The 25485-nt window shown below is 46.0% G+C and overlaps 1 protein-coding gene and 1 long non-coding RNA gene across 5 annotated transcripts; one reads left to right on the top strand and one right to left on the bottom strand.

The window, feature by feature from the left end:
• Nucleotides 1-3225: 3225 nt before the first annotated feature.
• Nucleotides 3226-11240, bottom strand: LOC139262385 (uncharacterized). Of its 4 annotated transcripts, none has more exons than XM_070877571.1 (3): nt 11151-11240; nt 10524-10660; nt 3226-6173 (listed from the first exon to the last, which is right to left on the bottom strand). In XM_070877571.1, the coding sequence occupies exon 3, from the start codon at nt 4750-4752 to the stop codon at nt 3457-3459; it is 1296 nt and encodes a 431-aa protein (XP_070733672.1). In that variant the 5' UTR covers nt 4753-6173; nt 10524-10660; nt 11151-11240; the 3' UTR covers nt 3226-3456. The 4 variants fall into 3 exon arrangements, with proteins under 4 accessions (XP_070733672.1, XP_070733675.1, XP_070733674.1 ...); XM_070877573.1 differs by having other exon boundaries at nt 10524-10655; XM_070877572.1 differs by lacking the exon at nt 11151-11240 and having other exon boundaries at nt 10524-10694.
• Nucleotides 11241-11374: 134 nt separating this feature from the next.
• LOC139262384 (uncharacterized) lies at nt 11375-24967 on the top strand. The gene is made up of 3 exons (XR_011592962.1): nt 11375-11478; nt 13234-13354; nt 24871-24967. It is a non-coding gene; the product is annotated as an uncharacterized lncRNA (long non-coding RNA).
• The last annotated feature ends 518 nt before the right edge of the window (nt 24968-25485 follow it).

Raw genomic sequence — 25485 nt, 5'->3', positions numbered from 1 at the left:
ATCACAGCCAAGCCTATGGCTGCATTGGTGGAACCTGAGTGAACCTCGCAACAATCAGGGCAACAATCAGGGCATCCCTGGCATCCCGGGCAGCAGTGTGCACAGCTGGTGCTACATTGCCCTCATCACTTTCCTCCTCCTCCTCGACTTCCTCCTCGGAAGCCGCCGAAGAGGATCTGCACTCTGTGCCTTGTTCCTCCTGCAGGTCCAATCCTCGCTGCCATGCAATGTTGTGCAGACCGCAACATACCACGACCAAAATGGAGACTCTGGCTGGTGAGTACTGAAGGGCGCCTCCAGATCTGTCAAGGCACTTGAAGCGCATCTTCAGCATGCTGATGGCTTGTTCGATGACACGTCAGGTAGGTGATATGGCACTGATTGTAGCACTCTTGGGCATCATTCCTCGGGTTTCTGAGAGGTGTCACCCGCTACGTTTTAAGTGGGCATCCCTTGACTCCTCGCGGCCACCCTGTGGTAACTCTGCTTCCAGGTACGAAGATGTCAGGGAGATTGGACTGCCGCAGGATGAAAGCGTCAAGGCAGTTTCCCTGGAATCTTGTGCACACCTGCATAAAGATCTTTTTGTGGTTGCGCAGTGGCTACACATTGATGGAGTGGAAGCCCTTGTGACTGACAAACATCCTGGGTGATCTGTGGGTTTCCTTCTTGCCACATGTGTGCAGTCAATGACACCCTGTATTGTGTCTGTAAGCACTCTAGTAATGACTCCATGAGGTAAGGTATTGCACTTGAACTGTTGTGACCTTAGTCCATTTATTTCAGCTCCTGAATGAGGGTACAGTAAGGTGAGCTCCATTTTATACCTGGTTACCTGCAGTGTGCAGGTGACCCCTAGGTCTCCACCAGTTGCACCCTCTGGTGGTACAGGCATAGTGTATACAGTGTGAAGATACATTCAATGGTCTTATATAACTGTGCATTAAGTGTACAGGGTATATACATATACAACACCCTGCACTTATGGGAAGCCAGCCAGAGCCACAAAATTGAACGCTGGCTCATTCTGACTGGCATTATCGCATGCAAGGTTGACATAAGTGGAGACCCCGGCAAACAAACCATCAGTCATCTGTCTTGTGCATTTGTGGCCCGCTGACTGGGAGATCCTGCACATGTCTCCAGAAGAGCCCTGTAAGGATCCAGAGGTAAAAAGGTTGAGAGCAGTGGCGACTGTGACAGTCACTGGTAAAGCATGGCCACCAGGTCCAGCTGGTAGCCGATGTCTGCTACCATCTGACGTGACCATCTGAGCCTCCTGACACACTGCTGTTCCGACATGTCGAAGAAGCTGATCCTCTGCCTGTAGACTCTGTGTGGTGCATATTGCCTCCTGTGAGCTGCACCTCTCTGCTGATCCCCTCTCTCCTGTGCAGCTAAGGTCTGTGACCAACAGGCTGGTGCTGGTGTTGTTGCTGGTCAGCTTGGTCCTCATCTTCAGCCCAATTTAAGGCAGCATAAGCAGCACCTATTCTGATGTGATGGATCAAACCTCTAAAGTGCAGAAGAAACCTAGGATGTCAAGTACTGTGAACACCCTTTCTTCGTAGCAGGTAAGAAAGAAGATGTGAGTATTCATAGAAACATAGACATAGAAAATAGGTGCGGGAGTAGGCCATTCGGCCCTTCCAGCCTGCACCGCCATTCAATGAGTTCATGGCTGAACATGCTACTTCAGTACCCCATTCCTTCTTTCTCACCATATCCCTTGATTCCCCTAGTAGTAAGGACTTCATCTAACTCCTTTTTGAATATATTTAGTGAATTGGCCTCAACAACTTTCTGTGGTAGAGAATTCCACAGGTTCACCACTCTCTGGGTGAAGAAGTTTCTCCTCATCTCGGTCCTAAATGGCTTACCCCTTATCCTTAGACTGTGTCCCCTGGTTCTGGACTTCCCCAACATTGGGAACATTCTTCCTGCATCTAACCTGTCTAACCCCGTCAGAATTTTAAACGTTTCTATGAGGTCCCCTCTCACTCTTCTGAACTCCAGTGAATACAAGCCCAGTTGATCCAGTCTTTCTTGATAGGTCAGTCCCGTCATCCAGGGAATCAGTCTGGTGAATCTTCACTGCACTCCCTCAATAGCAAGAATGTCCTTCCTCAGGCTAGGAGACCAAAACTGTACACAATACTCCAGGTGTGGCCTCACCAAGGCCCTGTACAATTGTAGCAACACCTCTCTGCCCCTGTACTCAAATCCCCTCGCTATGAAGGCCAACATGCCATTTGCTTTCTTAACCGCCTGCTGTACCTGCATGCCAACCTTCAATGACTGATGTACCATGACACCCAGGTCTCTTTGCACCTCCCCTTTTCCTAATCTGTCACCATTCAGATAATAGTCTGTCTCTCTGTTTTTACCACCAAAGTGGATAACCTCACATTTATCCACATTATACTTCATCTGCCATGCATTTGCCCACTCACCTAACCTATCCAAGTCGCTCTGCAGCCTCATAGCATCCTCCTCGCAGCTCACACTGCCACCCAACTTAGTGTCATCCGCAAATTTGGAGATACTACATTTAATCCCCTCGTCTAAATCATTATTTAGTGCTATAGTTCCCTGAGATTGAACCCTCAATTGATGTTGTGCTCTCGCCTTGCTTTCACTGGTTAGTCCCCGAAAACCCATGACTCACACGTTAAACTGAGAAATCCGTGTCAATAGTGCTCTAATTGAGCGATTAACATATGGTAATTGCTCTCCCGAGGGGGTTGCGTGCGCACACAGCCTAACGCGTAGAACTGAAACCCAGAGTTGGCAGGTTGGAGCCAGCTTCCCGACGCGCTGTCAATTTTATAGAATCAGAGAATGGTTACAGCACAGGAGGAGGCCATTCAGCCCGTCGAGCCCGTGCCGGCTCTCTGCAAGAGCACCAGTTAGTCCCACTCCCCCTGCCCTTTCCCCGTAGTCTTGCAAATGGGTGTAACTCTTCAAGTATGCCAAAAAAAAAGCTTTGGGGAAAATTGAGCCCAATATGCTGTGGTCTTTTCAATGCAGAAATAAGAAGCAGTATTGTTACCTTAAGTAAAGATTTTGCATTAAGCCAAAACCATTACGAAGCGAAGGTAAAATACAACCATATGTCCCCACCGTGACGGTATTGGCTTATCTGTATGCTGCAGCAGAAAGCTCACCTGTACGCTGTATTGATGGGTTACATGGTTTTGACTGGTTACTATTGTGTACGTAGGCACTCTGTTAATGACTCCACGAGGCAGGGGTATGGTACTTAAACTGTGAAGACTGAAGTCCTTTATTGCAGCTCCTAGAGTGAGGACACCAAGAGGTGAGCTCCCTTTTATACTGGGTTACCTGCACTGTGCAGGTGACCCTTAGGTCTCCAGCAGCAGCACCCTCTGGTGTGCAGGTATGGTGTGTATAGGTTGAAGGTACACTCAGTGTTACAGTACATATAACAATACATCATAACATTATAAGCATGCATACATAACAACACTCCCCCTCAGCATTTTTCAAAAGCTTATTGCTATGACCTGGGCAGGTGATCAGTAGTGGGCTATGGGAGGTTGTGGTGAGGGTTTGTGGGTACCAAGTGTGATCCTTGTGCTTGAGGCTGGCCTCATACATTTCCCCCTCTTTACACACAGACCATGTGGGTGTCACTGTTGTGGGATCCCTCAGTGGTGGAGTGGGTAGGGTACATTCTCTGCAGAGTGGGTAAGTGTTGGTGTGTGGTGCTGGGCAGGGCCACAGGACTGTGTGGGCTCCTTGTCCTCCATTGGTGGTGAAAGTCTGGTCATCCCAGGGTCCTCCAGGAAAGCTGGAGGGTACTGGCCTCTCATTCCTGGTGCTGGTCCTGGTGGCCAGGGGGTGTAGGGCCGATCTGGGGCAGGTTGCCAGTGGTGGTGGCTGTGCTGCCCATTGATCGCTGTCCCTGCAGTGGGTCTGCTCCCACTGGGTGTGTGTGAGCCCTTCCTGGGGCATCACATTTGTCCCAAAAGTCCAGGCTACATGGTCAGGTAGCTGGCTGGACCTGGGGGTCTCCCACGGGGGGATTTCTCTGGCATTTACATGGTCCCTGTAGAACCCGGTGTCCTTTAACAGTCTACTTCCTGTATACGTGACACATTGGCTCCGATCATACATAGTCGAGTCTACACTGTTATCTCTCTTTACATTGTTAATTACAGCATTTACATCACTTTCTTGTATCTCGGTCTCTCCATACATGGTTACATTTGTCATTTTAAAATTTCTATCATCATCATTAAGCCTTACAAACTTGTTCTTAACATCACTTACACAAGCATGCATTACATTTTTCTCATCAGTTACTCCGGCATCACAATTCCACGTTACATTAGCATACCTGCATTTGCTAACTGCATTTTTAACTTCAAAGTCCTTGTCATCTTTAGAGTGAAGCTGTCCCTTTAAATTCTTTGGGTTACCGGTCTCCTTTAAGGGGGCCTTCCAATCCGGTTCGCCGCTCGGTGCCACGTGTCGCTCCTCCAACGCTGCTCCTCGTGGTCTGGTCGCGGCCATTTTGATTCCAGGTTCTTCGCCTCGTGGTGCGGCCGCCATCTTCTGGCTCTCCTCGAGGTCGGCTGTGGTGATCGTTCTCTTCTCAGGGTCAGCCCCAGACGTCGGGAATCCACTTTTTTTGATGATCTTCTTCCCTCGGAGTCCTGCCACGGCCCGGAAGGAGAGGTCTGGACGTTCGGTTTGGGTGATCTCGCCACGGTGTTGTGCAGTCATCGCTGTGCAGTCGAGGTGGACGGTAGGATTTCTAGGTGCAGCGATGGATCCAAGTTCGGGGCTGCGTGGGATGCTGGGGCTCGGAGACCGTCGTCACTCCGACCGACTTGGACCTGCTTCATCCAACTTCTTCCCAGCAGCATTGGATCATCGCCGGCAATGATCCACAGGGAGAGCTTGTTCATCACGCCGCCCTGGGAGATCTGGGCATCCACGCTGCCAATGACTGGGATTTTACCTTTGGTGTAGGTGAGCAGCTTCGCCTGGACAGGAGACAGGTTTGGTCGTTTGGCGGGATTGATCCAAAGTTTTTCAAAGGTCATCTGGCTCACCAAAGAATGGCTCGCCCCTGTGTCGATCTCCATCGAAACTGGAACGCCGTTGATGTTTATTTCCATCTTCCACGGGGAACTTTCGGTGGAGCAGGTATAAATTCCATACTCTTCTTCCAGGGGTTGAACAGCTTCGTCTTCATCTGTGTCGGAGCCCCGGTGGTCAGCCAACTCTTCGGCGTCGCGGTGAGTAAAGCTTTTTCTGCACATTCTCTGAAGGTGACCTTTCGCGTTGCAGCCTTTTGCAGGTGTAGTCTTTGAAGCGACACTGGTGGGCCCTGTGGTTTCCTCCACAGCGCCAGCACGGAGCTAGCTGGTTGGCCCCATGTGGCGGACTCAGGGTTGCGAGACTCGGGGCAGCATTTCTGCCTTTAGAAGTCACCATTCGGTTCACTGTGCTCGTCAGTTTAGAGTCCTGGGTGAGGGTCATCATTCGCTTGGATTCGCCGACCGAAATCATGTAGGCCTGGCTCACTTTAATTGCCTTCTGCAGGGTGACTGTGATGTCTACAGAGAGCAGTTTGTGGAGGAGGCCTTCGTGGCCGATTCCTATAACAAATATGTCCCTTAGTGCTTCGTTAAGGTGGTCGCCAAAATCACACGGTGCAGCCAATTTTCTTAAATCTGCAGCATACTTAGCAATTTCTTGGCCTTCGGGTTGTCGGTGAGTGTAGGACCAGTGCCTGGCTGTGAGGATGCTTTCTTTGGGTTTTAGTTGCTCTTGTATTAAGGTTACACGTTCCCCATAGTTCTTGGTTGTTGTCTTTGCTGGGGCTAGCAAGTCCCTGATGAGGCAATTGATAGTGGGCCCACAACTATTAAGCAGGGTGGCCCTGCGCTTGTTCAGCAGTGTAGCCGGTGTGTCCCCATCCAGGTAGTTGGCTATGAAGAAGTGTTCTAATCTTTCCGCAAAGGAGTACCATTCTTCCCCATCGGTGAATTGTTGAAAGTTGCTGAGACTCGACATGTTGTGCGTGAAGTTCGTGACCTCGTCGCCAGTTATTGTGTATACAGACACTCTGTTAATGACTCCACAAGGCAAGTGCATGCTACTTAAACTGTGAAGACTGTCGTCCTTTATTGCAGCTCCTAGAGTGAGGACACCAAGAGTTGAGCTTCCTTTAATACTGGGTTACCTGCAGTGTGCAGGTGACCCTTAGGTCTCCACCAGCAGCACCCTCTGGTGTACAGGTAAGTTGTGTACAGGGTGAAGGTACATTCAGTGTTACAGTACATATAACATTATAAGCATGTATACATAACAGTTACATTATCATCAATACCCAGCACACAATGTATGAGGCTGTTATGTATTGATGCTTGGGGTCCCCAGACACCAGGAGGCGCCACTGTCAGAGGTCATCGGGCTGCACGTGCGTGTGTGCAGTCACTGGTATATAAGCATGGGTACCATGTCACGTGGGTACTTTGAGTGCACATAAAGTTGGATCAGGTTTACACCTGAGGCCGTTTACAATAACAAGACTCTTGAGTCATTACAGAGTCCATTAGCAATGGCTTTGCTAATCTACACCACAGCTCTTTGGACAAGTAAATGGTGTGTGTCCCATGGGGAGAGAGTGCATTACGTATTGGGAAAACTGAAATTTTATTTGCATAGATTTCTCAATAGCTTGGATTGGAGACTCGTTAATATGGCAATGGGTTTCCAAGCATATTAAAACAAAATATTTCTTCTTACTATAATCCCTTTTTTCTTTGGAAACACAGGCAAAGGCTGATTTTATGAATGGGTGCTCCCAACATAGAGTCTCACCCATCAGAAGTGCATATTAGGAAATTGGGGGCCGCTCCCCATGATATTCCATCCATCCATTATCCCAATAAGCAGTGCATTGGATCAAAGTCTACCTTAGTTTGGAGGATTTTCCTGATCTTTACCAGGACCACATGCCAAAAGAAAGGTTATTGAGTAAGTTCAGAATTTATGGAGTAGGGTACCCCACCTACCCGCAGTTCTTCGGACAACCTGCTACTACTGTTGGGGGTCTAGGCATACAGACAAACAACTTGACTCTCACATCGGGCCATACGAATTCTACAGCTATTCCTGCACACTCCAACCTTCACTGCGGGATGCATTGGAATAGAAACATAGAAACATAGAAAGTAGGTGCAGGAGTAGGCCATTCGGCCCTTTGAGCCTGCACCACAATTCAATATGATCATGGCTGATCATGTATCTTCAGTACCCCATTCCTGCTTTCTCTCTATACCCCTTGATCCCTTTAGCTGTAAGGGGCCACATCTAACTCTATTTTGAATATATCTAATGAACTGGCCTCAACAACTTTCTGTGGTAGAGAATTCCACAGGTTCACAATTCTCTGAGTAAAGAAGTTTCTCCTCATCTCGGTCCTAAATGGCTTACCCCTTATTCTTAGACTGTGACCCCTGGTTCTGGACTTCCCCAACATCGGGAACATTCTTCCTGCATCTAATCTGTCCAATCCCGTCATAATTTTATATGTTTCTATGAGATCCCCTCTCAGTCTTCTAAATTCCAGTGAATATAAGCCTAGTCGATCCAGTCTCTCCTCATATGTCAGTCCTGCCATCCCGGGATTCAGTTGGTGACCCTTCGCTGCACTCCCTCAATAGCAAGAATGTCCTTCCTCAGATTAAGAGACCAAAACTGTACACAATATTCAATGTGTGGCCTCACCAAGGCCCTGTACAACTGTAGTAAGACCTCCCTGCTCCTATACTCAAATCCTCTCGCTATGAAGGCCAACATGCCATTTGCCTTCTTCACCACACATGTACCTGCATGCCAACTTTCAATGATTGATGTACCATAACACCCAGGTCTCGTTGCACCTCCCCTTTTCCTAATCTGTCACCATTCAGATAATATTCTGCCTTCCTGTTTTTGCCACCAGAGTGCAAAACCTCACATTTATCCACATTATACTGCATCTGCCATGCATTTGCCCACTCACCTAACCTGTCCAAGTCACCCTGCAGCCTCTTAGCATCCTCCTCACAGCTCACACTGCCACCCAGCTTAGTGTCATCTGTAAACTTGGAGATATTACATTCAGTTCCTTCGTCTAAATCATTAATGTAGATTGTAAATAGCTGGGGGCCCAGCACTGAACCTTGCGGTATCCCACTAGTCACTGCCTACCATTCTGAAAAGGACCCGTTTATTCCTACTCTTTGCTTACTGTCTGCCAACCAGTTCTCTATCCACGTCAATACATTACCCAGAATAACATGTGCTTTAATTTTGCCAGACAATAGCCAGATACAAGGCCAAGACCCAGATCCCGTCCTTCAGTTGAAGTTTACTCAATGGCCTGTTGGAAGAGGATCCTCCGCCCAACCCAAGGTGGGGCATCAGAGGCGGGTGCCCCCTACATTGGAAATTCCTTCATAGCGGCCTTGCAGTGGGTCCCAGCATATGGTCAGCAGCTATTCATGTGAACAGACCTGACCATCAGTGGTGCTGGTGACCAGCTGGGCCTCAATCATAGCCTGGACCCCAGATGAAAAGGGAAAATTTAAAAAAAGAGTCAATTTGGCCCTCTGCAAAGGGGGCCAGGAGCAGAAAATTATTCCTTCCAAAGTTGGCCCTGGAAGGAGACCACCCAGAACTTACAAATTTTAAAGAGTGAGGAATGCTTTTTGTACTGGCAGCTTTCTTTACATCTCTTACAAGGATGACTTTAACGCTGTAACAAATAAACGTGCGTCACTGAGTTGGAAATGTTTTTCCTTTGCCTAGAGGGGACTGAAAGTCACACAGACTAATGAGTATACTGGTTGACAGCAGTATCGCTTTGCAGGCTTTGTTGTTCAAGATGAAAATTGTTCAGCAAAAAAGTACCACTCAAACCAAATTCGTACACCTTGTATGAACTATCCCATCACACAGTGAACCAGCAGGTTCCACTGCTGAGACTAATCAATGAATGAAAGAGTTGCAATTTGGCAAGACTCTCATTTCCACATCAATTTCTGTTATTTTATAGAAAGTGCGCACCAGACTCAAAGCACAACATGGGACAAAACACCATGTCTAATGAGCAAAGTTAGTGAGCCCCTGCTCAGTTCCAAAATGGTTGCTGAGTTTCGTCAACACAGAACTGGCTCTTTCCAGTGTTGGACAAGATACAGATTTCCAGATCAATCACTGAACTGTCTGGGAAAGAGAGAATTAAGGGTTAGATCTGAGGACTTCCATTTCAAAGAAGTGTGTAAAATGTAAACCTTTGGTGTATCCTTAAATCTTTTTCTTCCTTACACACCAAAAAAGCCATTCACATCATAGAAAGCTGCAGTAGATTAGATTAGGTGCCATCCTGCAACTTACTCCTAGTTATCCATTATTCAACATATAAACCATCTGACCCCCGTCATTAAATTTCAGACTAACTCACTCCTGTCTGTATACACACGCATTTTTGGTTAACTAATCTTCCATTTTACTTTAAAAATTCAAAGGCGGGGGAAGGAAGTGATTGAGCAGTTTTGTTCATCTCTTTGATGCTCAACTCACAGATGCTCGCGCTTCAATTGTGACAGACGTGACTCCAAGATGCCCTTTTATGCTAATTTCCTTATTCTAACCGCATATTGCATTTATGATGCGATGATCCTGGTTGCCATAGTGAATGAGATTAAAGAGAGACAAGCGATCACATTGTACCGGCAGAGAATGTATAGGATCACAGAGAGCTGGCGGCACTCTAGAGTTCAGTAATGTAAGCAAGTGCTTCTGATGGCTTCATTAGCTGTGAGAGTGAAGCCCCAGATTGAATTACTGGCTGAGCCTCAATATCCTGCATGATAATGTATTATTTATCCTTTATAATATATCAGGGCTGCTTTATAATACTTTTAATCTGGATGCAAAGGTTAGTATGTCAGGGCCCAAATTTGCCCAGGAGTTGCTCCATTTTCTTTTTGGAAGCAACTTGATTTTTCTGGAGTATCTTAAAAATCCCCATTCGGCACATTTAATTTGCACCAGTGTAAGTGAGTTAGTTAGGATTTTCTTTAAATTTAGTTTTTTTTTCCAAAAGGGGGCGTTACCAGCCACCTACGCCTGTTTTGGCCATTTAAGCCAGTTTGCACAGCTAATAGTTGCTCCAAACTAACTTAGGCCAGCGTATGTGGCCACTTGTGGCCACACAGAAAACCCTTGCGGAGAGTTAAGAAATCCGTGCAGGTAGCCAGAGCTAGGGGGGGGGGAAAGGAAGCGGAGAGGACCTTGCAAAGCACTAAACATTTTCACAACCATTAATATAGATCTTGTACTGTAACTTTTGCATAATTTGCACATTCCACTATTTCAAGCTTCATAAAAGATGCATTTTTTAATATAATTTATATCAGAAGACAAAGGGTTTCATAAAACCATTTATGAATCAAATATTTTGCTAGCAGAGTTATATTAATGCAAGTTATTACCTTGTGTCATCACACCATCATGAGGTAGTGATTGTGGGTGGTGCAATGCTAGGCCTTGTTGTCATCGGGTTAGGGAACGGAAAATCAACCGGGGTTCCAGCTCCTGGTCACTATCCATTGAGCCTGCTGGAACTGTTCTATGTGTAGAAGTCAGATGAAAAATGGAACAGACTGTGATGCCCCTCGTGGTCACATAGCCTGCCTTTCTCTGATTGTCAAGGCTCGGGCTTACACATGAATGAATGATTGCGCAAGGTACCTGAGGGTGCCCATACAGTTACTCCCCAGTAAGGCACCCGTGGGTGCTGATGGAATGTTCCCAACAGGGTATCTACGGGCACCCATGCAGTTGTTCACTAAGAATTGGTGGGATTTTTAAAAAATTGACCTATGTCATGATTACTACCAAAACAAAAGCCACAACCAGATATTTGCTGGTACTGAGACACCAAACCTAAGGAAAGTTTTCTCTGGTCATTCTCACCTCTTAACAGCCAGTTGCATTGTGCCATTGACAGAGACTTTTTCTAAATCATTTAAAGAAACTCTCCTCCTTCCCCTCCGCCGCCCCCCCCCCCTCACCGATCAAAACTCTTCCCCCCTGATCAAAAGTCTCCCCACACCAACCTGTTCCTTGTAGCCCTCAGCGCAGGAAGGCAGTGGTGGCCGGCCTGTGCGGCAGGCCACTCAGCCCAGGATAGGGGCAGGACGCGTTGGGTCCCAAGCTGCAGGCGCACATCATCACAATCATGGGAAGAGCTACTGCACATGCGCGAATGCTCTACTGAGCATGCGGACAGCTGCCGGCATTCTTTTAGGTGCAGGGCCCTAGCTCCGCCCCCCCCCCAATGGACTCGACGCACCGCGCCAAGCCCCGGGAGAGTCGGTAGAAGGGCCAGAATACGAGGATATCTTTTTGGTGCCGTTTTGAGCGCAGGAAGTCGGCGCACCTCACGTAAGTGTGCCGAAAAAACTGGAGGGCCAAATTTGGGCCCTCAGTCTTGCATTATTTGCAAATGATTTAAATACTGCTGCTCAAGTGTGGTTAGAGAGCCTGTTTTGATGTGCAAAAACAAGTTAGGAGCTTCAACATCTTTGCTGTTTGATCTGCTATGGGAAATAAAGCAAACTAATTAAGTGAGAGAAAGTTTCATCTTAATGAAAATCAGATTCTACTTCACATAGATATGAGAGAGGGAGAGAAAGAGTTTGCATTTAAATAGCACCTTTTTCATCCTCAGGACATTCACAGCTAATGAATGACTTAAATCGTAATCACTTATTATGCAGGCTGTAAGAACTAGTCGATTTCATACATCACATCCATGAACTAACAATCTACCCTTACAGTTTTAGTGCGATGTAATTTTTTACGTATTTCCTATCAGACCCTCATCGTCACAACCTGGAGCTCACTTGATCCCAGATAGATTACCTTGCACATTACTGCCATGAAGCACCAAAATGATTGCTCCATCTTTGTAGCACACGACCGATTCCATCTATATTTCCTACATTACAACAGTGACTACACTTCAAAAGTACTTCATTGGCTGTAATCGCTCTGGGACGTCCTGAGGTGCTATAGACATGCAAGTCTTTTTTTTAATATCGCAGTGTAATGTATTCAGCTTTGAGCATGTTGCGCTGTGAGTGTCTTAGCCATTCACATGATGTTCACAAGATGCAATAAAACCCCAGTTAATTGAGTTCAGGTTCTCCACGATGGGGCGTGCAGCTGTGAGCCTGGTGGATGAACTGGTAGTGTTTAGTTTGATTGTTAAACCTTTGCTAATAAACCAGCAAATGTGTAGCTATGAATTCTTAAGCAAAGAATCCACGAGGCAAATACATTCCTACTTTACAAATTCAGCAGCCAGCCACAACAGCACGTTTTCCAGTCCCCTGCACACCACAGTTGGGTGGATGAGAACGTTAGTAGTTATATAGGGATTCATTGGCAAATTGGGTCAGTGTGCAGTGTTAAAGCAGCTTATTTCAGATGAGCCATATTTAGTTGATTTTCTGGCATTCCTACTGTTGAATATGTGCAGGAAAATGGCCACCAACGGGCAATTTGATTTAACAGATGTTAAAATAACAACACAATAGATTTATCTTTACTGAACAAATGGAAATTTATATCAATTTCGTCATTTTTGGCGGTTTTGGATTTGGTGGAGGCCCTGAATGCCAGTCATCAGAAGGAAAATGTGTGTCTCCCAATACTCCTATTGTTTACTGAAGCATTACTTAAATCTAGCAGCCACTGAACTTATCTTGTTTGTCACATCGCTCGCTCTAATTGACTGAAGCATCTTGATGTGCCCACAGGATATCAAGCTCTCAGCCTTTGAATCATATCATAAAGCTTCAAAGCTTTTGGTATCTGTAATAAACCATTCTAGAATTAATTATACAATGCAGCTTAGTATTATGATCACACCATAATCATCTTTTTTGAAATGTAAAAATAACGGGATGAAATGATTTAAAATTTAATTGGTCTGATTATAAAAGGAGCAATTATGGTGGACTTGCAGCAGCTCATGATTATCTGAGATAACAGGAAGTAGTAAAGCAGCACTGAAGGGCCACATTGTTTGCTGACTTTACCCCAGAACTGAAGTTTTTGAAAGTTAAAGGTGATAGAACTGCAAGTTAGACATTTCACAAGTGAGAAATAAAAATATATTTTTTTTAACTGGAGTGGAACAAAAGCAGCCTCCTTTGAAAATAGAAGACAACTTACACCAAGTAGGAAATGAATACCTATATGTGTTGAAGAAGGCTAAACATACACCAGGATTCGTTTCCAAGGGCACTTGTCGGTAAGTCCAAAGATAATCACCCAGATTTTGGGGTAGATATTAACTGTGAGGCTAACGGTGCTCACCGTTATTAACGTGTAAATTGGACAGGTGCCCTGCACAATAATCGCAAGTGTCTGGAGTGTCCCCCAGATCGGGGGGCACTTGATCTAACGTTTATTTTGTTCCCCCCCAAAAGAGTTGCACAATAATCGTATCTTGCTGAGAGACACGCCATTGAAATACATTGAACAGCATGAAGCTGCTGTACTTAGCTGTTATATACACGCTAAAGTCACAGGACAAAGTTAGGGCTTGTCCATTCCAGTGTAAGTATCCTTTTAAACGGCATGGTAAGTATTAACTACTGCCAAACAACCTCCCTGGCACTGAAAATTAACAGTGTGGAGTCTCATTGCTTCAGATTTTAATTATTGTTGGAGATATAAAAAAAAAATGTTTTTTACTTTTTCATTCTGTCTCTTTTATCTTTCTCTTAATTCAGTGTTTCTTTCTCTTTCTTTATTTCCCTTTCTGTATCTGATTTGACATTGATTTCAATATTCCAACTGACACTTCCTGTTTCAGATTCTGCACTGCTCATTAACAATTCTTCAATCTGATTGGTTAAGGAGATATACAGTTGCTTGCACCATTCACACAGGTCCCAGATGCTCTGTAGAGGGCGCTGTTCTTTTTCGCTAGTTGGCTGAGAGGAACTTCCGTGCAAAAGCCCATAAAACATCGATGGGCAAGTGGAAATTTAATGAAGGGCTTCGCTGCTGACTGCAAGATTCAGCCCATTAATGTAACCTTGTAGAGATCACTTGCAATACTATGTATACAAGAGTAGATTTTACAAAATCACGCTCCTGGTAAGGAGTCTTGCACGCTGAGAGCGCATACTGAGAGATTGTGGGTCTGCTCCCTATGATTTTTCATCTACGAAAACTAATGGACAGAAAATTGTGAGGAGCATGTCTGCGATTACCCAGTCTGCAAAATCAGCCCTATAGTGAAGGACATTAAGGCTTTGAAGAGGATTCCGAGTAGACTGACAAAAAATAATTCCAGGGTCACAATTATGAGGAAACACTTTTACTCCTGAGCTCATTGTCATTGAAGAAAAGATTGAGGGGAGACATGATCAAAGTTTTTTAAAATGCTAAGATGAGTGGATAATGTAAATGCAAGCAAATTATTTAACTTGGACTCCAACTGAACATTGAGAAGACCATCATCATCACAGGCAGTCCCTCGAAACGAGGATGACTTGCTTCCACGCCAAAAAAAAATGAGTTCACAGGTGTTTCAATGAAGGACACGAACTACATCCTGAAAGGTGGAAGATGCCTGTGCGTGGATTTTTTTAACGTGTGGTGGCCATTGCACACCAGCCGGGCTTGACAGAGCTAGGTCTTGGTTCAGTAGCAAGGATTAACCAAGACGACTGGAGACCAACTCTGCTGCACGGGCCTAGTGCGCACACATATCGCAGTGTGGGCTGGCCCATGCTGCCCCTGGGCCCTCGCCTCTTCTGGCCCCGAACTCACGCCTCTCCTGGGTCCCAATCACATCCCTCTACATTTTCTCGCCGCTCCTTCGCCCCGACCTCACCACTCCTGCTGTACCTGCCCACGCTCCAATCACCGACCTGGACCTTGATGACGTCACTCTTTGCTGCCATTTCCCTCCTGCACCAGCTCGCGCTGTACCTTGCCGTGGTACGCTGCTCGCCGCTCCTTTTACGCCCCCGACCTGCGAGAGACCATCAGTGGGAAGACCAAAACCATCGTAGTTACCTGCCAAATATTTCTATACTTCTCCCTGTCTGCTCGTTCAGGCTGTACCAGATGGTGTGCAATCTCAGTGGCTTGGTTGACCCTGAGCTGAGCTTGGTGGTGGGTAGGTATACCCAATAACCTACCTACCACCAAGACCGCTTACTTCGCATGCTATAAAATTACCTGCCTCTGCATTTATCTCACTCTTACTGCTGCTGAAACCCTATCCACACTACTGTTACCTCTAGACATTGCCCATTCTGCCTTGCTGGCCTCTCAAGGTCCATGCTGCACCAATCCAACTCATCCAAATGAGTTGTTGCCCAAATCCTGAACTACACTAAGGGGGAGAAATTCATTGTAGTCCTATTTGGGGGCGATAACATTTAAGAGGGGGGAAACTTAGCGCCAGACACTAAAGTTTCACCCCTCTCAAAAAATGTGTAAAATCAAGCGCTCCGCTTCCTTCTTGGAGTGCTAACAGGGTGGACGCCACAGCAGTGCTGCATACTGGGCCGTGTTCAATGGGCCCTCCCCTCCCTTAAAGGAAAGGGCCCACGCTGCAGACTCTGCAAAGGGAAAAGGGACCTACCTGGACCACCCAGGTAGCGGGCCTGCCGTGCGATCAGCCAGGTACTCGAGCAGAGTTCCGGGGTGAGCGACTGTGGCCAGGTCCCTGCGAAGAAATTGGAGCAGCACCGTGGAAACCAAGGTACGTTTTTTATTTACTTACCTCGGCCGCCTCGCCTTTAATTATCGACCCGGTAGTGGCCGGCCACCCGATCGGCACCTCCAGCAGCTATCGGTGTTTTCGCTCGGCACTGCTGCAGGGCGAGAAACTCAATTTTGGGGCTGGGACACTAACGGGGCGATGCATGCGGCAATGCCGTGACGGTCTCCAGGCACACGAGATTGGGGTGTAAAGCTGTAACACCGCCCTAAACTCCCACCCAATATGGCGGGAGTCGTTGCCAGCGCATGCCCGGTCAGTGACGCATTTGCGCCCCATTAACGCCCCCCCCCCCCCCCACCCCGGGGGGCACTAACGGGAGACGCAAATGCATTGAATTTCGGCCCTTAAGCCTTGCTCACCTCACTCCTGTCCTTGCTGATCTTCATTGGTCCCCCAGTGCATTAAACTCAAAATCCTCATCCTTGCTTACAAATCGCTCCATGGTCTCACCCACTCTCCCTTTGTAACTTCCTCCAGCCTAATATCCCAGCCTGTGCTCTTCAGTCCTCTGACTCTGGCCTTCCATGCATCTAAACCTCACTGTGGAGCACTCTGCGTCTCAGCACTATTCTCTCCTCACCACCTTGTCCAACTTCTTCTTCGGCAGTCCCCTGGAGTCGAGGATGACTTGCTTCCGCACTAAAATGAGTTCTAAGGTGACTAATGAATCCAATGTGGGACCTACAGTCTCTGTCGCAGGTGGGGCAGATGGTGGTTGGAGGGACAGGTGGGTGGGGTGCTTGGTTTTTCTTACGCTCCTTCCGCTGTTTGTACTCGGCTTCCCGACAAAGAAATGTCTTCTCGGATGCTTCTCCTCCACTTTGAGCGGTCTTGGGCCAGGGATTCCCAAGAGTCGGTAGAGATGTTACATTTTATCAAGGAGTCTTTGAGGGCATCCTTGAAGCGTTTTCTCTGCCCTCCTGGGACTCGCTTGCCGTGACATAGCTTGGAGTAGAGTGCTTGTTTCGGGAGTCTTGTGTCAGGCATGTGGACAATGTGGCCCGTCCATCGGAGTTGATTGAGCGTGATCAATGCCTCGAAGCTGGGGATGTTGCCCTGAGAAGGAACACTGATGTTGGTATGCCTATGAATTTGCAGGATTTTGCAGATGTAGGTAGGGTTGGTTGTACTTCTCCAGTGCCTTGTCCAACACCTTCCACATGACTATTTCTCTCCTTACCTTTAAAAGTTGGTGGCATATCATGACACCACTATCCCCGGCCAGAATAAAAATTAGGAGCAGGAATACGCCATTCGGCCCCACAAGTCTGCTCTGCCACTCAGTAATTCATGACTGATCTTCTACCTCGACTCCACTTTCCTGCAATGTCCCCATATCCCTTGATTCCCTTAGTATACAAAAATCTATTGATTGCTATCTTGAAGATAAGAACATATAGGAGATGATGGGGTAATCACACCTGTCAATCACACATGGACAGTAGCTGTAGCTGTAGCTGTCAGCTGTGGCTCAGTGAGTAACACTCTCGCCTCTGAGTCAGAAGGTTGTGGGTTCAAGTCCCACTCCAGAGACTTGAGCACAAAAATCTCAGCTGACACTCCACTATGCAATTTGTTGGATGAGATGTTAAACCTGCTCTCTCAGGTGGATATAAAAGATCCCATGGCAGTATTTCAAATGAACCCTAGTATCCTGGCCAATATTTAACACCTAAAATACCCACTTATCCCTAATTCAACACTATCACATTGTTGTTTATGGGAGCTTGCTGTGCACATATTGGCTGCTGTTTTTCTAACGTGACAACAGTGACTACATTTCAAAAGTACTTCATTGGCTGTAAAATGCTTTGGATGTTCTGAGGCTGTGAAAGTTGCTATGTAAATTTTAAGTCAAAAGTGACGAAGATTGGTGTTACACACACAATTTATATTTGCAACTTTCCTGCACTTCCTTGCATTTTGTTGGAGAGATCACCCTGCTTTTGTTGGAAGATGTTGCTATAGTTTCGGTCATGAGTTCCGTTCGCTGCAGTTCATAGAGACTCTTCAGACTGTTTGCTGTAGTGTGCTGTTTAAATAAACTGTTTGCTGAGTACGTAGACTTTGTTTTGCTATGAAATTGACTGCTTGCTGTGAATCCTGCTGTAAGTTCCACCCCGCCTCCAGCACATGGGCTGACACCGTGGCGTCAGTAGATACTCGATTAATAGTCTCCTCAAAATCTATTTGACCACGTTTTCCAAAATCTCTCCAAATTTGATGTCTGTTTCCCTTCCGTGAAGCGCTTTGCTGGGTTTATTACATTAAAGGCAATGGCCATGAAATTCCGGTAACACCATTCCCGCGGGCAATCTGGTAAAATAAAGAAAAAAAATGTGCACTTACCTTTCTCTCCTAGGCTTGTATTCATTGGAGTTTAGAAGGATGAGAGGGGATCTCATAGAAACATATAACATTCTGACGGAATTGGACAGGTTAGATGCAGGAAGAATGTTCCCTATGTTGGGGAAGTCCAGAACCAGGGGTCACAGTCAAAGGATAAGGGGTAAGCCATTTAGGACCGAGATGAGGAGAAACTTATTCACTCAGAGAGTTGTGAACCTGTGGAATTCTCTACCACAGAAAGTTGTTGAGGCCAGTTCATTAGATATATTCAAAAGGGAGTTAGATGTGGCCCTTATGGCTAAAGAGATCAAGGGGTATGGAGAGAAAGCAGGAATGGGGTACTAAAGTTTCAATGTCAGCCATGATCATAGTGAATGGCGGTGCAGGCTCGAAGGGCCGAATGGCCTACTCCTGCACCTATTTTCTATGTTTCTATGTTTCTCCTGCGCCCTCTTGAACTTCCAATTCCGTGATGAAGATTCCCGGGCAGCGTGCGCGAAGCCTGTGGCTTCTTTCGAAGTCTGTCCCCGCCCACAGGAGCTGTCAAAAGGAGCTCATTTACATATGCCCTGCCCCCATTTTTTTTTACCTTCAGTTCTACAGCTGGTTTAGAGATCACGACAAGGCTTTGAAAGGTGAGGTTTTTCAATGATTTTTTAAAATTTTAGAATAGTTCAAAGATTGTCTCATTTATTTTAAACATTTTAACAGTTTTAAACACTTTAAAAGTTAATTAAAGCAATATAAAGACTTTAAAAATGTCTTGCATTTCTGAACGGGTGGTGGTTGTGCAGTGTGTAATAGCATGGCCAGCAAATAAAAAGTAGCGACTTCTAAACTGCATGTACAAATGGAAGGAGGAGAAAATGTTCATAAGATTGATGGCCACAAAATTTCTGGTTTGGGGGAGGGTGTAAGTTGGCGAGGACAGGAATTGTTGGCTGGGCCGATGTGTGACAGAACACACTGAAGAAGCAACTGCCCTCCCAGTGCAGCAGCGTACAAATGACGGAATTAGGATGGGATGACAGCATTTGTCCTAAATTCCAAAACTCCTGTCCTCCCATCTGTTCTCGAGAAGCTGAGCCTCTATGTAAAAAGTGCAGTTTGCCGGGACCCATTCACCAAGGTGGAAGTACGTGGTTGAAAGTACGCTGTTCAATTGAGATTGTTTGTGGAAACTTTTGGCCATATTTTGGGACTCACTACAATTGCTGGAAAGCCTTTGCACTAAGAAGCCATCCTCTACATTCTGCATTATCCTTGGAAAGCATTCTATCTCAACACAATTACTGAGCTAGGTACTATGTGTCTGACTTTAAAGTTGATTATATTTTACAAGCCAAGCTGCAATAAACAACACGGTACCTCAAATGTTATAAAAGTTGGAAGATTTGAATCTCTCATTACTTTGAGAGGAAGCTGCTTGTTTCCATTTCCGGCTGTTTATTGAGTTTGTGTTAAGTTTTTACTCTGCAGAACTCCTCAGCATCGACTGCTGCTAATGCTGAAGGCTATTGAACTGTTTGAAGCAAAGTTTTAGGTAGATGCTCACAGAATGCAGGCTGTATGCCTGCTTTATCTCACATAGAACTTTCGTGCCCTAATCCTGGGCAGAAGATTTCTAAAACTCTGATTTCTGCGCGAGAACTCATCGCACGGACAAGACCTGTCAAGCTCCCGCTGGACAGGTCGGAAAAGTCGGTTTTCAGGGCAAGAGCATTGTGTGCTGAAAACGGGCTTTTCCGATGCCTTCCCGGGTCAGTAGATACTTCGTACGGACCCGGGACATCGAAATTTCAGGGCTATTATGTGTATAGGAACCCAATTGCCATTTTAGGATAGAACTGGTTGGAGCAGTGCTCTGCACTGGCAACACAGGCGAAGAGGCCCCAGGGCGTACCCTCCAGTATGTTTCTCGATGACAGAAGCCATCTTAGATCTGGTCCTGTGTAATGAGACAGGAAAAATAAACGATCTCCTAGTAAAAGATCCTCTCGGAATGAGTGATCACAATATGGTTGAATTTGTAATACAGATTAAGGATGAGGAAGTTGTGTCAGAAACGAGCGTACTATGCTTAAACAAAGGGGACTACAGTGGGATGAGGGCAGAGTTGGCTAAAGTAGACTGGAAACAAGGACTAAACGGTGGCACAATTGAGGAACAGTGGAGGACTTTTAAGGAGCTCTTTCATAGTGCGCAACAAAAATATATTCCAGTGAAAAAGAAGGGCGGCAAGAGAAGGGATAACCAGCCGTGGATAACCAAGGAAATAAAGGAAAGTATCAAATCAAAGACCAATGCATATAAGGTGGCCAAGGTTAGTGGGAAACTAGAGGATTGGGAAAATTTTAAGCAACAGCAAAGAATGACTAAAAAAGTAATAAAGAAAGGGAAGATAGATTACGAAGGTAAACTTGCGCAAAACATAAAAACAGATAGTAAAAGCTTTTACAGATATATAAAACGGAAAAGAATGACTAAAATAAATGTTGGTCCCTTAGAAGATGAAAAGGGGGATTTAATAATGGGAAATGTGGAAATAGCTGAGACCTTAAACAATTATTTTGCTTCCGTCTTCACAGTGGAAGACACAAAAACCATGCCAAAATTTGCAGGCCACAGGAATGTGGGAAGGGAGGACCTTGAGACAATCACTATCACTAGGGGTGTAGTGCTGGACAGGCTAATGGAACTGAAGGTAGACAAGTCCCCTGGTCCTGATGAAATGCATCCCAGGGTATTAAAAGAGATGGCGGAAGTTATAGCAGATGCATTTGTTATAATCTACCAAAATTCTCTGGACTCTGGGGAGGTACCAGCAGATTGGAAAGCAGCTAATGTAACGCCTCTGTTTAAAAAAGGGGGCAGGCAAAAGGCAGGTAACTCTAGGCTGGTTAGTTTAACATCTGTAGAGGGGAAAATGCTTGAAACTATCATTAAGGAAGAAATAGCGGGACATCTAGATAGGAATAGTGCAATCAAGCAGACACAGCATGGATTCATGAAAGGGAATTCATGTTTAACTAATTTACTGGAATTCTTTGAGGATATAACGAGCATGGTGGATAGAGGTGTACCGATGGATGTGATGTATTTATATTTCCAAAAGGCATTCGATAAGGTGCCACACAAAAGGTTACTGCAGAAGATAGAGGTACGCGGAGTCAGAGGAAATGTATTAGCATGGATAGAGAATTGGCTGGCGAACAGAAAGCAGAGAGTCGGGATAAATGGGTCCTTTTCCGGTTGGAAATCAGTGGTTAGTGGTGTGCCACAGGGATCAGTGCTGGAACCACAACTGTTTACAATATACATAGATGACCTAGAAGAGGGGACAGAGTGTAGTGCAACAAAATTTGCAGATGAAACTAAGATTAGTGGGAAAGCGGGTTGTGTAGAGGACTCAGAAAGACTGCAAGGAGATTTGGATAGGTTAAGCGAATGGGCTAAGGTTTGGCAGATGGAATACAATGTCGGAAAGTGTGAGGTCATCCACCTTGGGAAAAAAAACAGTAAAAGGGAATATTATTTGAATGGGGAGAAATTACAACTGTGGTGCAGAGGGACCTGGGGGTCCTTGTGCATGAATCCCAAAAGGTTAGTTTGCAGGTGCAGCAGGTAATCAGGAAGGCAAATGGAATGTTGGCCTTCATTGCGAGAGGGATGGAGTACAAAAGCAGGGAGGTCTTGCTGCAACTGTATAAGGTATTGGTAAGGCCGCACCTGGAGTACTGCGTGCAGTTTTGGTCACCTTACTTAAGGAAGGATATACTAGCTTTGGAGGGGGTACAGAGACGATTCACTAGGCTGATTCCAGAAATGAGGGGGTTACCTTATGATGATAGATTGAGTAGACTGGGTCTTTACTCGTTGGAGTTCAGAAGGATGAGGGGTGATCTTATAGAAACATTTAAAATCATGAAAGGGATAGACAAGATAGAGACAGAGAGGTTGTTTCCACTGGTCGGGGAGACTAGAACTAGGGGGCACAGCCTCAAAATACGGAGGAGCCAATTTAAAACCGAGTTGAGAAAGAATTTCTTCTCCCAGACGGTTGTTTATCTGTGGAATCCTCTGCCCAAGGAAGCAGTTGAGGCTGGCTCATTGAATGTTTTCAAGTCAAAGATAGATAGATTTTTAACCAATAAGGGAATTAAGGGTTACGGGGAGAGGGCGGGTAAGTGGAGCTGAGTCCACGACCAGATCAGCCATGATCTTATTGAAAGGCGGAGCAGGCTCGAGGGGCTAGATGGCCTACTCCTGTTCCTAATTCTTATGTTCTTATGCAGGAATGCTCCTCTTGGCCCAACAATAATTATTTGGGCTGCTACTGCCTTGGGCTCCTCCACTCCACGATCGCGGCACCCCTTTCCCAAACTTAACGCTCCTGGGCCTCTGGCCCACCGGGTATCATCACAGAGCAGTCCCTCGGAATCGAGGAAGACTTGCTTCCACTCTTAAAATGAGTTCTTAGGTGGCTGAACAGTCCAATACGAGAGTCACAGTCTCTGTCACAGGTGGGACAGATAGTCGTTGAGGGAAGAGGTGGGTGGGACAGGTTTGCCACACGCTCTTTCCGCTGCCCGCGCTTGATTTCTGCACGCTCTCGGCGATGAGACTCAAGGTGCTCAGTGCCCTCCCAGATGCACTTCCTCCACTTAAGGCGGTCTTTGGCCAGGGGCTCCCAGGTGTTGGTGGGGATGTTGCACTTTATCAGGGAGTATTTGAGGGTGTCCTTGTAATGTTTCCTCTGCCCACCTTTGGCTCATTTGCTGTGAAGGAGTTCCAAGTAGAGCGCTTGCTTTGGGAGTCTCGTGTCTGGCATACGAACAATGTGGCCTGCCCAGCGGAGCTGATCAAGTGTGGTCAGTGCTTCAATGCTGGGAATGTTGGCCTGGTCGAGGGCGCTAATGTTGGTGCGTCTGTTCTCCCAGGGGATTTGTACGATCTTGCGGAGACATCGTTGGTGGTATTTATTATCTTTGCAATTACCATCGAATAACTCCACGAGACCTTGTACTGTGAGTAAGAGCTGTATGACTTCCGTCCATTTAATACGACTGCAACGTGGAGAGTAGCATGGCTGGCTGCCTTTTACATCCCCTGCACCCAACAGCAGTGTCCTCAGGTGATACATCGTACATAGTTACATAGTGGATACAAAGAGTTTGCATACATGACAGTATTTCTCCAGCGACTTAAGGTGTACATGGTCCATGTCTCTGAGCCATACAGGGTATAAGGTTGACTTGAATCTGGCAAGTTGCACCAGAGCACCCATTTGGTGCAGGAAATTACCAGCTCCATTTAAATGAGGCCGGGGGCTTTGGCCTCTTTTACATTGTCAGCTGCAACTCAGTGGCTGGCATGCTGCCCTTCCAGCTCTGGGATCTGGGTATGAACCCAGTCCAGAAAGGTGGGTTGGAAGTCTTCTTTCTCTGCTCTCTGCAATATTCTTAATTGAAATGAGATTACGAGAGTGTCAGCATAATCTGGTGATAGGCAGCACTAAAATAGGCAACGACTATAAGGCTACAGTCGGAGAAAGTCTCCTGATGTTGGAATTAAAGTACTGGGGTATATTTACCACAGTTCTGTTAATATGCAGGTACAGCAAGCAATTAGGAAAGCAAATGGCATGTTAACCTTTGTTACAAAGGGATTAGAGTACAAGAGTAAAGAAGTCTTACTAGAATTATACAGAGCATTGATGAGGCCACACCTGGAGAACTGTCTACAGTTCTGGTCTCCTTACCTAAGAAAAGACATACTTGCCTTAGAGGGAGTGCAACGAAGGTTCACTAGCCTGATTCCTGGGATGAGGGGATTGCCCTATGAAGAGAGATTAAGTAGACTAGGCCTCTATTTCTGAGAGTTTAGAAAAATGAGAGGTGATCTACTTGAAACATATAAAATTCTTAAGGGGCTTGAGGTTAATGCTGAGAAAATGTTTCCACTGGCTGGGAAGCCTAGAAACAAGGGTCACAGGCTCAGAATAAGGGGTCGGCCATTTAGGACTGAGATGAGGAGAAATTTCTTCACTCAAATCTTTGGAATTCTCTACTACAGAGAGCTGTGAATGCTCAGTCTTCAGTATATTCAAGAAAAAGGTTAATAAATTTGGGGGAATTAAGGGATATGGGACTAGATTTTCCATTATTTTTGCATGCATACCGCCCACTTAACATTTATTTTAATGCTGAAATGAGGTGTAACGCCCATATATCGACCATTTAGCCACAAACTGGAAACTGACGCCCATTTCTCGGTCACGTATCGGCGAGCGTTATTTTTGGCATGTGCGTAACGGCGAGAAAAAATAATACCGCCCGCCCACTTTTTTTGGGCGGAATCATCAGAATGGGCGATCCCAGCGCCCATATAATATCGGCCAGCATTACATTCGGCACGTAATTAACGCCGAGATTTAATAATACCGACCACCCACTGTTTTTTGTCGTAAAGCTCACATTCGCCAAAACTAATGCCCAGTATATCGCCCATTTTCACTTTCGGTACCACGCACATGTTTCACCCACTATATCGCTCGCCGAAAAAACCGCTGTGAAAAAGTTGAACTAACTGGAACTACTCACAGCGGTATGAATGCCATGTTCTAAATTGCAGGTTGCATCATTTAAAAGACTGTTCTGTTTCAACCTCAGGGGAGTTCGGATGTATTCTGGAGGTGTTTGGAGGTGATATGAACATCTGAACAAACATCTTACCTTACTGTGGATGAGTGGAATTTACGAGGGGTCTTAGTGGGGATAGTTATTCTTTGTGAACAATCGGTGTAAAACAGATAGCTACTGGAATGGGGCCTGTCATTTCTCACCTTCTCTTGATGACCACGCACATGCTGCAGACTCGAGATGGTAGTAAGTACATTCGACAGCATTATGTGCCCAATGTAAGACGTGCCAGACTGATGAGGAGGACCAGATGTTACACCCCCCACAAGTACAGGGAGAAGCAGTCTTACCTCAACTTGCCTTCGGAGACTGCGTTTCCACAAAGAGGTTATCACTGAGGTATGCCAGCTCATAAGGACAGATCTGCAGCCTGCCAGCACCATCAGTACTGCACTCTCTGTCGAGGTCAAGGTCACCACGGCACTGTCGTTCTATGTGTCGGGCTCCTTTCAGGCCTCAGCTGGCGACATTTGTGGTATATCTCAGCATGCCACACATTGCTGCATTAGATAGGTCACTGAAGCCCTGTACGCAGGATGGACTTTATCAGCTTCCCTATGACCAGGGAGGCACAGAGTGAGAGGG

This window comes from Pristiophorus japonicus, chromosome 4, assembly GCF_044704955.1.
Source record: "Pristiophorus japonicus isolate sPriJap1 chromosome 4, sPriJap1.hap1, whole genome shotgun sequence".
In the NCBI taxonomy this organism is placed as follows: domain Eukaryota; kingdom Metazoa; phylum Chordata; class Chondrichthyes; family Pristiophoridae; genus Pristiophorus; species Pristiophorus japonicus.
This window is presented reverse-complemented; position numbering and strand designations above follow the sequence as displayed.